Genomic DNA, 12,237 nt, shown 5'->3' with positions numbered 1-12,237 from the left:
TCTGATTGGCTGTGGTGAAGCTGGAATGGGCAGGCCCAGTTCCAGGGGCCTCTTGGTCTGTGTTATTGATAGGGCCTGCTGAGGAGATGCCCTCTGTGTTGCCCCGTTTTTCAAACTGGCAAAGTGTGTGTGTATTCTTGCCTTGTACGAGAACTGGGCATGGTCTCACTGGGTGGGCCGTAGTAGTGCCTGGGTGTAGTTTTGACCACCCTGACTTGAGACTGAACCTCATCAAAGATGCACTTCTCCTGGGCCCCAGGGAGCTCAACCATCATCACCAACATGATCCCCGCCCAGAGTTTCTGGGAGAGAGATGAAGCCATAATTAAGGCTGAGCCATCTGGAACTCATCTGAAAGTCAGAGCAGAACGCGTGATTAATCCATAATATTTGGAGCTATACTACTATGCTACTACAGCATATACTGAAGTTTTACATCGGTTATTCCATAGGCATAGACGTTTAAGATTTCATCAAAGTAGCATACACACCATAGCTGCAATTTTAATTAGAACTAAATAGCCTATAACGTTATTTAATTAATCATCAAAGATAATCATTAATAATGAATCGAGATAAATTAAAGTTAAGTAGCCTATATTTAGGCTAACTACCTTTCATTACGACTATGTTAGGGAGCGCAGTTCCTTTGCCACAGCCACAAAATAACTTGAAAGGCAGACCAGGAATAATTATGGACTGTGTCTCAATTAAGCTCCATCGACAACTTCTGTTATTGACTTAACCATTCACATTTGTAGATACTAAATGCTCAAAATGCTTAAAGTTGGTGTGCGCCAGTCAGGCACATTACCTGCAGCGGTGTTCTGTGAAGCTGACAGTACGATGCACAGCCCATCCATTTGTTTCCACTCAAAAGAAAGAAGTAAAGGCAAACATGACGTTTCACTTAAACCATGTATTCATCATGTGAGACCTGCCACCACCTGGTAGACACCCAAATGGACTAGATCAGAGACCACCTGTTACCCACCTCTCTCTCCTGGAGCACTCAAAGAGGACAGCCATTGGTCTTTCTACCGTTCAAAAGCAGCAGCTGTGAATTTCCACGGGACTGCACCTGAATACAGTGAACAATGCTACCAGGCAGTCATTCATGTACACTGCAGTAGGGAATACAGTCATGCATTAATTCATTTATCCATCCATGGTAGGCTAAGAATACTGAAGTGTCACCTTCTTTCAACGTAGTCACCCCACACCTCACCTAAATACCACCCCCGGCCCCCTCACACCACACAAACACACGCAAAAACCAAAGTAAAAGTGCAAATTGTTTAATCTCAGCCACATCTTTACTATTTACAGTGAATTTGACCCTAATAACTCTTAAAATCACTTTATCTCTGATCTCAGTACAACGCAATAAGAATATTAAAACCTCCAACTAGGCCTACTCCATACCGGTCCTAATACATTCAACAAAGCAACGTAAACATACCAATTTAAGAAGAAATGATAAGTAACTTTATAAAAATAAGAGCAAAATTAAAGATAACATAATACAAATGGCACTCCATGTCACTTCATTTGTTGTCATCTGCTGCGTCAAGAGTGACAGAATGCAATAAAATCCCCAGAGAAGGGGAGGGGTGGGGGTGAAGATTCAAGTTGAGGTCATTTTCTGGATGTGGCCCCTCATTTGTCAGCTAGACCCGAATATATATACATGTGTGTGTATATATATATATATATGGCCCTCATGTGCACTCTACACACAAGTCTTACCTCAGGCACAAAAGAGATTGTCTGGTGACACATTTGTGTGCGAGACATACGTTGTGTACAGTCCTACACGCATTGGGAAGCGAGTGCACGTGAACACACATCCACTCATACACGCAAACACTTAAGACAGGGGTCCCCAAACGTTATTGCCAGCTTGCAGAATTGACATGCATTTTCATGTTAAGAGTAAAACCATAACGCAGTCTGTACGTGCGACTGCGAGAGGATAAAATGTGTGCCTTTCTGTGTGTCAGTGTGCAGTGTCTAAAGAATTGGTTCAGTTTTCCTTGAGCAATCGATCAACAGGGAACTCCTCAAAAAGGCACTTAAATAGAGGAATAGAATAATTAATTTCTTATTATCTGTGAAATACTACGAGACAGTATGCTAGTGGCAGAAGTAAGTGGAGACCGAAACATCTACACACATACTCCACTGTCTACATACAACTTCCAAAATACTAAAATGCACATGCATTCACACATATGCAGTCATACAAATACAATAATTTTCACAATTTTATCTAAAAACTCTAATCATTCAATTTGACAGTAGCCTTAGTTAATGGGAAAGGGAAGATTCTTCTGTGCAAAGTTCACCTCCTTCAAACTGTAGCCTGTAATAAGTGCACATCCACTACACACCTATACGCACACACAAGCGTTCTCACATGCACACAAACACACACACCACCCTCTCTCACATGTATTTTCTCCAGGAGGTCTCAATAACATTAAAAATCTATTGTAGAACACTAGATGCCATAAATCAGCAAATCCAACGCAAAAGCAATTTCAAAGGCACCAGACCAGCACAGCGGCAGAAAGCCTCCAGGTTGGCCTTGTCCTGTGCTCAAGTAAAAAAAAATGTGGAAAGACTGGAAATATTTACTGACTAAGACTGGGCTACCGGTGGGCAGGGAAGACGGTGCAGTGGGATATAGGGGAGGCCGATGCTGTGACCAGGTGGTTTCAGGGTTTTGTCAGTTTGTTCAGGTGAGCATGGGCACATCGTCCTCTGAGGTGGTGTCCTCGGACAACGGGATGAGCAGCACATCGTCGTCCGAGGAGGACGAGGACGAGAACGAGGGGGAGGCGGAGAGGGGCATGGAGTTGGCAGACGAGGAGGAAGGAGAGGCCCTGAAGAGGGAGATGCTGAGGCCCAGGGTGTGGAAGATGGAGGCCAGAGAGGGACTGCTAGGGGGCGGTACGGCGACAGGGGGTGTCTGGGGCATTGGGACTGGGGGGGCATATGGAGGCGGAGGTGGGGAAGGGGGAGCATACGGAGGCGGGGACGGGGTTGGTGTCATCGGGTCTAGTGATTGTGGCGAGGGAGGCGGTGCCCCCCCACCTCCCTGTTGCTGTTGCTCTGTCTGAGCCAACAGGCCTAGTTTGTGAGGCACCGGCTGATTGACGGCCTCCACGGCCAGTGAAGAGCTGGTAGGAGTGGACTGAGCAGGTTCCTGACCGGTGGCCGTGGCGTCCGTGTTCTGAGGGGCGGAGCCAGACGTCTGGGCCGGTCTGGAGGGAGCTCTGGGGATTAAGCCCCACCTCCGCATGCGGCGAACAGCCCGACGGACAAATCGTGGCCTGCGGCGGCGGCGCGGGGAGGTTCCAGTGTCCTGTCGGAGGAGCTGAAGGATTCCTCTCAGAGAGAGAGAGGAGGTCTGAGATCGATGGAGAGAGATGGAGAGAGGGAGGCGTTGAAACAAAAACTAAAAACATCCAAAATGCCATACAATCAATCTCATCTTAATCTCGATACGAGTTTAGTATTCCGTAGAATCAATCTTATTTTATTAATCTGAGTTTAGTATTCACGGGACACTAATATTACAGACTTCTGGACTGGAGTCATAAAACCATAGCACCAGTTGGTGCTATTCCAAAAATTTAGCGAGACAGAGCAGGATTTGTCTGAGATAGATAATCCTCTCTGGCCCCTCCACCTCAGATGTCCATAATAAAGCAGATTACCACACTAAATCTGTGACTGACAAAACATACTCCCCTGGTTTAGCCCACAACCTCACAGAGGTGCTTCTGTAGACATGGCTGTCCGTGCAGTGTTGGAGGTTTGAGAGTCGCAAGACAAAACAATTATAACAAACTACCTTCCTTACTGACAAATGTATGGCCTGATAACATTAACCATCTGAACCACTTCTTGATTTTATGAGCATTGTCTGTGACTTGTGAAGGATTATTAGAGACCTGCAACCTTATTCTTTTTATTGATTTTAGTGTCATGCTTCCAAGGAAGCCCAGCCCATATGGACTTACAGGACACTTTTACATTTCATTTAACAAAAAACTATTCACCGACATAACAATTCACACAAACAATGATCAAACAAACAACCAACTTTAACACTCAAGCTACTATTTGAAAACCTTATTCTCTGTTTGTTTGTTCTCCTGCAGTCTCACCTCGTTGGGATTCTCCGTGGGGAAGTCTTCCACAGGAGGAATGATGCCTTGTGCAATCAGCTGACCATAAGAGGGAGGGGCCTGCTGCTGGATTAGCTCCGCCTCCTGGCGACTGATGGGGGCAAACATACTGCAAAACAACAAGGTATAGGTTGTGGATTAGTCAGTATGTTTAGTGTTAATAGAGATTGAATCTAGTTATTCAGTATTCAGTAAATATACCTACAGTATGTGTATGTATGCACACATTAATAACAAAAACAGAAAATGGGATGAAGAAACCCTATTAATAATCTATAATTGTTATTGGCCAATCTAATTCTATTTTGGTTACTTTTACACACAGTGAGTTTAGATATCACAGGTATTTTACAGTCACAATGCAGAAGAGTTGGCATTTGCATAATTAAGATGACAAATTAGTTCAAATATCAGCACCCTGACCTAGTACATGGAGGAAGGAGTGCCCTAGTGGCTGACTCATTTGGTATATACTGTAGACCACATAGGCATGGTCATGACATAAGTTCTTCCCTGTCTCTCTGTAATGTGCTGTAAATAGCAGTGCAGTGCAGTATGTCTAAAACAAGGGTCTTCAACAGGGGGTCCGGGACTCCTAGGGGGTCCTCAGAGTTACTACAGGGGGTCCTCCAAATCTTTGAGTGATAGAAATATTTCTTTCTCTTTTTTCTAATAACCACTTGAACCCTAGTGTCCATATTTTGAGAACTTTATCCAAAAATAGCCGATCTACAAGCTCACAACGCCTCACAGCGAGCGCGAGGCGTAGATAGCTTGTAGATATATTGTATTTTTGGCAAAGACGTTTGGCGTAGAGGGGAAAAAGAGCAGACTAAGTACATAGTGAAATGTAAAGTATTGACGGTTCAAGTGGTTAAATATACGTATCTGAAAACACAAATTGACATGAATCCAAAATACATTGAAGACTGTGGTGTCAAACAATGAAACTAAATGGAATCTATGTAAAGGTTGTGGGGGTCCCCGCTTCATCTCTCTCTCAACTAAGGGGTCCTTGGCCTGAAAACGTTGAAGACCCCTGGTCTAAAATAATCTCCATTATGTAATAATGCAGGAAACCACTTCCTGATATCGGCATCAAGTGCTCAATACAAGTACCTGTATTCCCTGGTTCTGAGTGAGTAGAGTTTACAGGTACAGCCCATGGCGATGACCAGGAGCAGACCGCACACCAGGCTGCCAACCGTTGCTGCGGTGATCACCTTTCGGGGCAAGATAACGGTGCAGTTGAGCTCATCCGTCCCGTCCTTACAGTCCACTTGGCCGTCACAGCGCCAGCTCTCAAACACACACCTGCAGAGTGGACAATGGGGCATTTGTCTTTAAAACATCCCTAGGGTTCACAAAGAAGAAGAAAAAAAAGCACAGACCCAGTCAGGCCCAATGCCCAGTCATGGGTGCCAAATCGAGTTGCCAAACTTGCAGATCAATTTATTTAATTTGTCCAGAGAAACAGTCTACCAAATGGAAAATAGGATATCTGAATTATTAATACTTAACCAAAACAACAAAAGTGCAAGCGATTCCCCAGAGGAAATAATCATATACTACAAGCATAGAATTTCAACTACGACCCAACTTCCACACGCATGAGTTTCACTTTTCACATTACCAAGCATTTCAGACTTTCAAAGAGAGATGTGGTTCTATCAGGTGATTTTATGTACATAGCGGCATGACTTGAGACTGGTCTACTTTTGAGGGGACAGAGATTCATAAATACAGACACCTACAGAAAGACAACTAGCAATCGGACACATTCCATAGAGGATATACAAGAAATTAACTTGGGAAAAAAAAATAAAAAAAATGAATGGCTGTATACTGTAGTAGCAGCTGAATGTTTTAACTGCACAACACTGTGACCTTCACACCTGTCACATGACACTTTTGTAGACAATGGTGGGTGGGCCAACTTCCCTTCTCTGGAACATTAATAGTCATACACAATACTTTCATCTACAGCCACAACTAAATTGAAGGCCATAATGTTTAAACGTACACAGCTATAGTAATTCCTATGCATTCCATTTATTATCGAGATTTTTTTTTTGTTATTCAAGTTGTTCGAAAACATTCACGCACTCCCACCTGTCACTATCACAATGGAAGGTCCCCGGCTGGCACACAACACAGTCCCTCTCATCACTGCCGTCGGCACAGTACAGTTGGTAGTTGCATCTCTCCTTTGCAGGGTAGCACACTGGCCTGCCCACAAAGTGGGGGGCCATCGCCCTCTGCCCTGCCCCTCCGCAGGCAAACTGGTCATGGCTGCATCCCCTGCAGCCCTCCTCATCCTTCCCCGTCTCGGGACAGTCCCACTTGCCGTCGCAGCGCTGCTCTTGGGTGTAGCAGCCCCCCACCGGGCCCCCACACCGGCCCTCCCAGGGGGGGCAGTAGCCTCCGACGCGGAACGTGGCGTTGAAACCACTCCCCTCTGAGCCGGGCAGAGTTTGATAGGACAGTGACAGCAGGCCCGTCCGTGATTCCACCTGGACTGACTTGTAATTGGAGGCGCTGGTGATCTGTGGAAACAGATAGGCATCGTACAGGCACGGTCAGGTTATCGCATAAAAGGAAGTGATGTCTTTTAGAATGACAAAAGGGAGCATGGCTGGTCAAATGGAGCACTTCAGGGGAAAGGTTAGTGCCAGAACCAGTGGTTCCTTAGGCTCAAGAGATGAGGAAGTCATATGTGAAACTCGTAATGTAAGTGATGTTAGGTTGACGAATAAAGCATATACAGTATTTGGAATCATATTACAGATAAGATATGACATCTAATTCCAAATTTGTGTATTGGTTTACTTTCAGCCAGATCCGAGCCCCATTGACTTCCAATATTTCAACAAGTATAAAACATATGTGAAAATGCAGGGGGCAGAAATTAAGCACGGTCCAGCAGTTTGGGAGATTAGCTCCAGACAAACACCTGCAGAGCTACACTGTAAAAACCTTTTTGGCTACAAACTGCACAAATATAATAAGTCAGAAACAATAATGACTTTGACATTCATGGAGGCCTAACTGTAGGAGTGTATAGAGCGTTAGCCGTTTTTCTTTTTCTTTTACTTTATTTAGGCCTAACCTATAGAATAGGGCTAAATCAGAAATTAGCCTACAAAACAAATATGTTGCTACATACTGTACATGTACTGTAAGCCCCTCCCAAACAGCAAAATGTGTTCCCGGCCTGAATGGGTTAAATGACACGCAAAGCTACAGAATTATGAGACTGATGAAACTGGAAATTAAATCTAAATGGGGTAATTTTTATATTGTCATCTTTGGGGGTTGTCTTCCATCTTTGCATCGGGCCAAGCAACGCACCTTAGCTGTGATAGAAACAGACATGGCCTGTCATGGGTTGTTTAAATACAGTATATGATGCACTTCAGACACATCCAAAACAGACATATCTCTCTAACAACACTCACAGTCTTGATGACTTCCCCTGTGCCTTGCTGCCTGTTTTGGATGGTTAGTGTGTCTCCAGGGCCCAGCACCAGCTGTTGCAAGTCCAGTCTCAGGGGCCTGGAGTCCTGGGGGTCGAGGGTCCACACGCACGAAAGCGGGGGTCCTCTAATAGCCGGAGGGGAGAAGGTCCCGTAAAAGGTCTGGAGCAGCCCCCCGCAGGGCCACTCGATGGGGGCCGGAGTCACCACAAGCTCCCTGTGAAACTGAGGCTGGCTCGGCCCCTGGTCCACCTGTGCCAACTCCTCCTCGGCCTCCTCCTCCCTCTCCCGTAACAGTTCCCACAGATCGTCCTCTGTGTTCCGCACTGTGTCCCGGTTCCCTTCTAGAGGCTCACTTCTTTCGGGGTCCCTGACTCGGTTCCTCTCCACTGTGTTCCCTTCGGCTTCAGTTCTGCTGCTGTGCGTCGGGTCCCTGGGTACGTCTTGGGGCCCTGGCTCTTCAACGCAGCCCTGTTCATCTGTGCCGGCGCCCTCTCCTTCTCCAAGGCACTCCACCTGACCATTGCAGCGCCAGGACAGAGGCAGGCATCGCCCACCTCGACATTCAAAAGATGTCACCGGGCATTCTTGACTGTCTGGAAAGGGATCAAGAGAACATCCAGGTGAAGTGGAATACTGTAAAAGCGGTATAAAAGTAACACAAGACAGAGATTGAGATCAGGCGAGCCAGATTGGACCATGAAGTAGGGCGCAGTGGCAGGGACAGTGCAAGAGCACTCAGATAGGTGAGAAGACTCCGATCGGTGAGAGCGACCAACAGATTGTTTTGGGGGAGATATTAGACTTTTGAGGTCATCATCAGGCTGAGGCATTGAGTCACTCAGCTACACATATATTCCTCATTGGATTGGTCACAACATAACTACAATTACTGTATGTTATAAAAAAACAAGTATAACTGTATGAGTTTGAAACGCTGAGGAAGGCCTTTAGGCCAAAACGCGTCCGTTTCTCTAAATAGACTGCTGCTGCTGTGCCTATGAAATAAATAAATAAATACTTTTTCATTATTCAAGAGATTGATATTATCTCCTTCATTATGAAAAATAAGCCTCACACCTCTGGCATAGTTCAGTCTGAATGATGAAACAGGAAACAGATGAGGGAGGAAGTGATGCATCACAGTAATGTTTCCTCCCAGGAACTCCATGGGTGCTGGTAACTTGGTGCCACAAAGAACAACTGGCTCACCACCTAAAGAGGACTTCACAGAAACCCATTCCTTCTTGCACCGCACAGAAAACTGGGAAAAGCTGAGGAAAGAATGAGAGAAGGATGAGGGAATTCAATCATTGGCATAGGAGCAAATGAACAGAAAACATAGAAACAATTGGATATTAAATTAAAGGAGAATTACGGAATAAATCGCTTTCTTACATTTTATTGTTGTTATTTTATCAAAATAGGCAGCAATATTGTCCATTTTGGCCGACCCCACCACAGCCCACAACGGAAACAGCGGGGCTTATTATTGAATCCAATAGGATTCGGAAGTCACGCGAGTGAACCGTTTTACGGCAGAATCTCAACAATAACTTTACCATGGCATGGAGTAACTGCATGTTAGCTCATCAGTGTGTTTATAAACAGCAGAGAAGTACAGAAAAAGGGGATTTTGGAGTGATGGAATAAGCGTATTTGCATAAGCCCCGCGGTTCCCGTTGTGGGCTATGGTGGGGTCGGCCATTTTTTTTAAATAATATCATCTTAAATACATCATCTTTGTATGATTTCATAATAATAATAAAAAAAAACTATAATAACACTTTGTTAGATAGTACAGTGGTGAGGCTAAACACATAAATTGAGGGGTGAGCAAAGACTTTAGAGAGGGTACATGACAACCAAAGTATTGAGACAGATTTGAACAGAGGATGTTTTTTTGTGTCTAGTTCTTTTCTGTCAATGTGTAAGTTGCAACACTAATTAATTAATTATTACTATAATTGCTATAACTATAACACTGGATTCAGAATGATGCAATTATGTGGCATATGCAGTTTTAACTGTCACATGGGTATTGAAATATTTTGCTGTGAGATAAGTCTTCAGGTAGTGTCACTTTAAGTTTCAATGAAGCAAATACAAATATTAATTAATTATAATTCTAAACAAAATATTAATAAAATAAATATAGTACTATTGGAAAGTAACACATATTTAGCCTTTAGTGTATGTGTCAATTCCAGACCACTATTATGCATGATTATTATAAATCATTAGTGGTTAATAATAATAATATTATTAGTAAGTATTAGTATTAGTCCCCTCAGAGCCGGTACCTGAGCATAATGGGCTCTCCCTCTGAACCAGCGATGACCCAGCAGTCATACGTATAGCCGAAACGATAGGACCAGCTGTGGTAAGCAGAGCTTCTGATCTCTCCCTGTGTGCTGTCCAGGACTTGAAGGGAATGTCCACAATGAGCTGGGAGACAGAGAATGACAACATTTCAATTAAACACGAAGGACAGAGTTTTTTGTGAGCACTTAAGGCTTTCAAATCAGTCAAAGTACTGGCCATATTATTTATCACATACTACCCGCCTCAACTCTTTAAAATTAATTTTGTATGACAGTTATGTAAACCTTTGGAAAATTGCAAGGGCTCAACTGGAGGTGCAACTGGTAAATGTAATGCACAGACACACACCCTGCTGTTACATAACATTCTGTTACATTTGGCAAAACCTGATTTATAATTAGTTGTGTGCCAGAGTCACAGCGGAAAATAGCTGATCTACAAGCTCACATCGCTTTGCAATGTGACATGTTGTGAGCTTGTAGATCAGCTATTGTCAGCGTGAGACACGGTGCGCAACCAAGTACTATATAAATCAGTTATAACACAGATACAAAGAGGTATAGTATGTAACTAGAACAGGACATGGACAAGACACATAAAGACATGACATGCACAGGGTAATGTGAGATGGTGCTGACTTGCATTCCTCCTTACCTTCCTTACATGATGCAGGTTTTAAATGATTGTATGCTGCAAATTCATAAGTAAAAACAGAACAGGTTAGGCAGGCATGTCTGAATATTCACTTAATTACGCTGGGAATTGATATAAATCTACTGTTACATGCACTGTTGTAGGACATTAGAAAGTGGGAAATGTACAGATGGTATACTATAAAATCAATATAAACATCAGTCTACATTTTTCATTCAGTCAAAATTTACTCACCTATTATGCCGAATAAAAGGGCACAAATGTTGTGAAAGACTGTCATTTTCCTGTCAATGCTTCTCTTTTGAAATGGTGGAAATCATGAAGAATGATATATTTAAAAAAATAAAAGGTTCAAAACAAAAGTGAAAATAATATGTCCAGGCTGCCCTTTAAACAGGCGCCATTTCTTCATATGCTTTGGCACAGGAAGACTTCACCTGCGAAGTGAAAGTAAGAACTTAGAATTAATCCACGGGCACATGTATAAACATTAATATATAAATCCACATCGACGTTCTTGAAGGTTGAGGTCGTTGTGTGATCTGACGGGAACACAGTGTTTACACACACAGCTATTTCCTGCGTCCACTCCCAGCAATGACGTCAGTTGCCAAATGTAGCCTCACTACTGTACTTTGTGTATTAAAATAACGCCAAAAAAAACATAAAACTTTCCGTTGTTTCAGATTAAAAGAAACGCAACCCGTGTGGGTCTGACATTATTATAACACCAGGCGTTCCAATCGCCGTCCCCTGTTAAGTTGTCCGTCCTGTCTGTGTGTGTGTGAGGAGGAGGAGGATATGGTAGCAGCTGTTCGCCTCAGTAACACAGGAGGCTGGCTAGCTAAAGCTAACGCTAACTTCCTTATCTTCATTTAGTCACGTTTTCTAAACCGTGACAGTCGGCGAAAGGCTCTCGGGCAAAGCTCAAACGAGTTAATAGCGTATTGTCTACATTAGAAACGACGCGGTTAAAAGGGGGAGACAAAATAAAACGGCATAAAGAAGTTCGACACGGTCACATTCTTACCATGTCAATCTCGGCCTCTCTTCTTTTTTTTTGTATTGTTGACAAGAGTTCAGTGCAACTTCCGTGTTGTTTAGCAGGGGGTGGAGCCAACATCAGTGGTGGAAAATAGGCCTACCCACATTTTGTACTTGACTTGAGTAAAATGTAGAAATACTCTGTGACAATTAAAAGTACGGAATTCTAAATGTACTTGAGTAAAAAAGTACAAAGGTATTGGTATCAAAATGTACTTGTTAAAGTACCAAAAGTAGAAAGTAGGCTACTCATCATTAATGTTGGTCACTTTTGATTTGGACACTGTACTATTTTGATAGTTGTGCTTAAGGACACTTTATGTATATATATATTTATATATTATTTGTTCCCTCTCTTGATGTACCTTGCTCTTTACTGTACTCTGTTCTTGTTTTTCTTTTATCTTTTTCTTACTTCTCTGTAACTTTGTAATAACCTTATACTGCTGTGCTGCCTCTGGGCAACTGATTTTCCCCCTTGGGATAATAAAGGTATATATCTATTTATATGAGATACATAAAGGTTTCCTGTGTAGATA

The 12,237-nt window shown here is 43.3% G+C and overlaps 1 protein-coding gene across 1 annotated transcript; it reads right to left on the bottom strand.

The window, feature by feature from the left end:
• Positions 1-1,282: 1,282 nt before the first annotated feature.
• lrp10 (low density lipoprotein receptor-related protein 10) lies at positions 1,283-11,713 on the bottom strand. The gene is made up of 10 exons (XM_080741921.1): positions 11,685-11,713; positions 10,889-11,091; positions 10,655-10,690; positions 9,979-10,123; positions 8,756-8,949; positions 7,658-8,271; positions 6,312-6,745; positions 5,319-5,513; positions 4,179-4,308; positions 1,283-3,415 (listed from the first exon to the last, which is right to left on the bottom strand). The coding sequence occupies exons 2-10, from the start codon at positions 10,932-10,934 to the stop codon at positions 2,741-2,743; spliced, it is 2,469 nt and encodes an 822-aa protein (XP_080598047.1). The 5' UTR covers positions 10,935-11,091; positions 11,685-11,713; the 3' UTR covers positions 1,283-2,740.
• Positions 11,714-12,237: the final 524 nt, after the last annotated feature.

Source organism: Nannobrachium achirus (genome assembly GCF_963921795.1).
Source record: "Nannobrachium achirus genome assembly, chromosome: 14".
NCBI classification, from domain to species: Eukaryota; Metazoa; Chordata; class Actinopteri; order Myctophiformes; family Myctophidae; genus Nannobrachium; species Nannobrachium achirus.
Note: the sequence above shows the minus strand (reverse complement) of the source record. Positions and strands in the feature narration are given on the sequence as shown.

Excerpts from the sequence above, each read along its gene's own strand:
- lrp10 (XM_080741921.1), bottom strand. The coding sequence starts at position 10,934 with ATGACAGTCTTTCACAACATTTGTGCCCTTTTATTCGGCATAATAG. Across the intron at positions 10,691-10,888 it reads CCTTTTATTCGGCATAATAG|CATACAATCATTTAAAACCT; the intron begins GTGAGTAAATTT and ends ATGAATTTGCAG. Across the intron at positions 6,746-7,657 it reads CAGGGGAAGTCATCAAGACT|ATCACCAGCGCCTCCAATTA; the intron begins GTGAGTGTTGTT and ends CTGTTTCCACAG.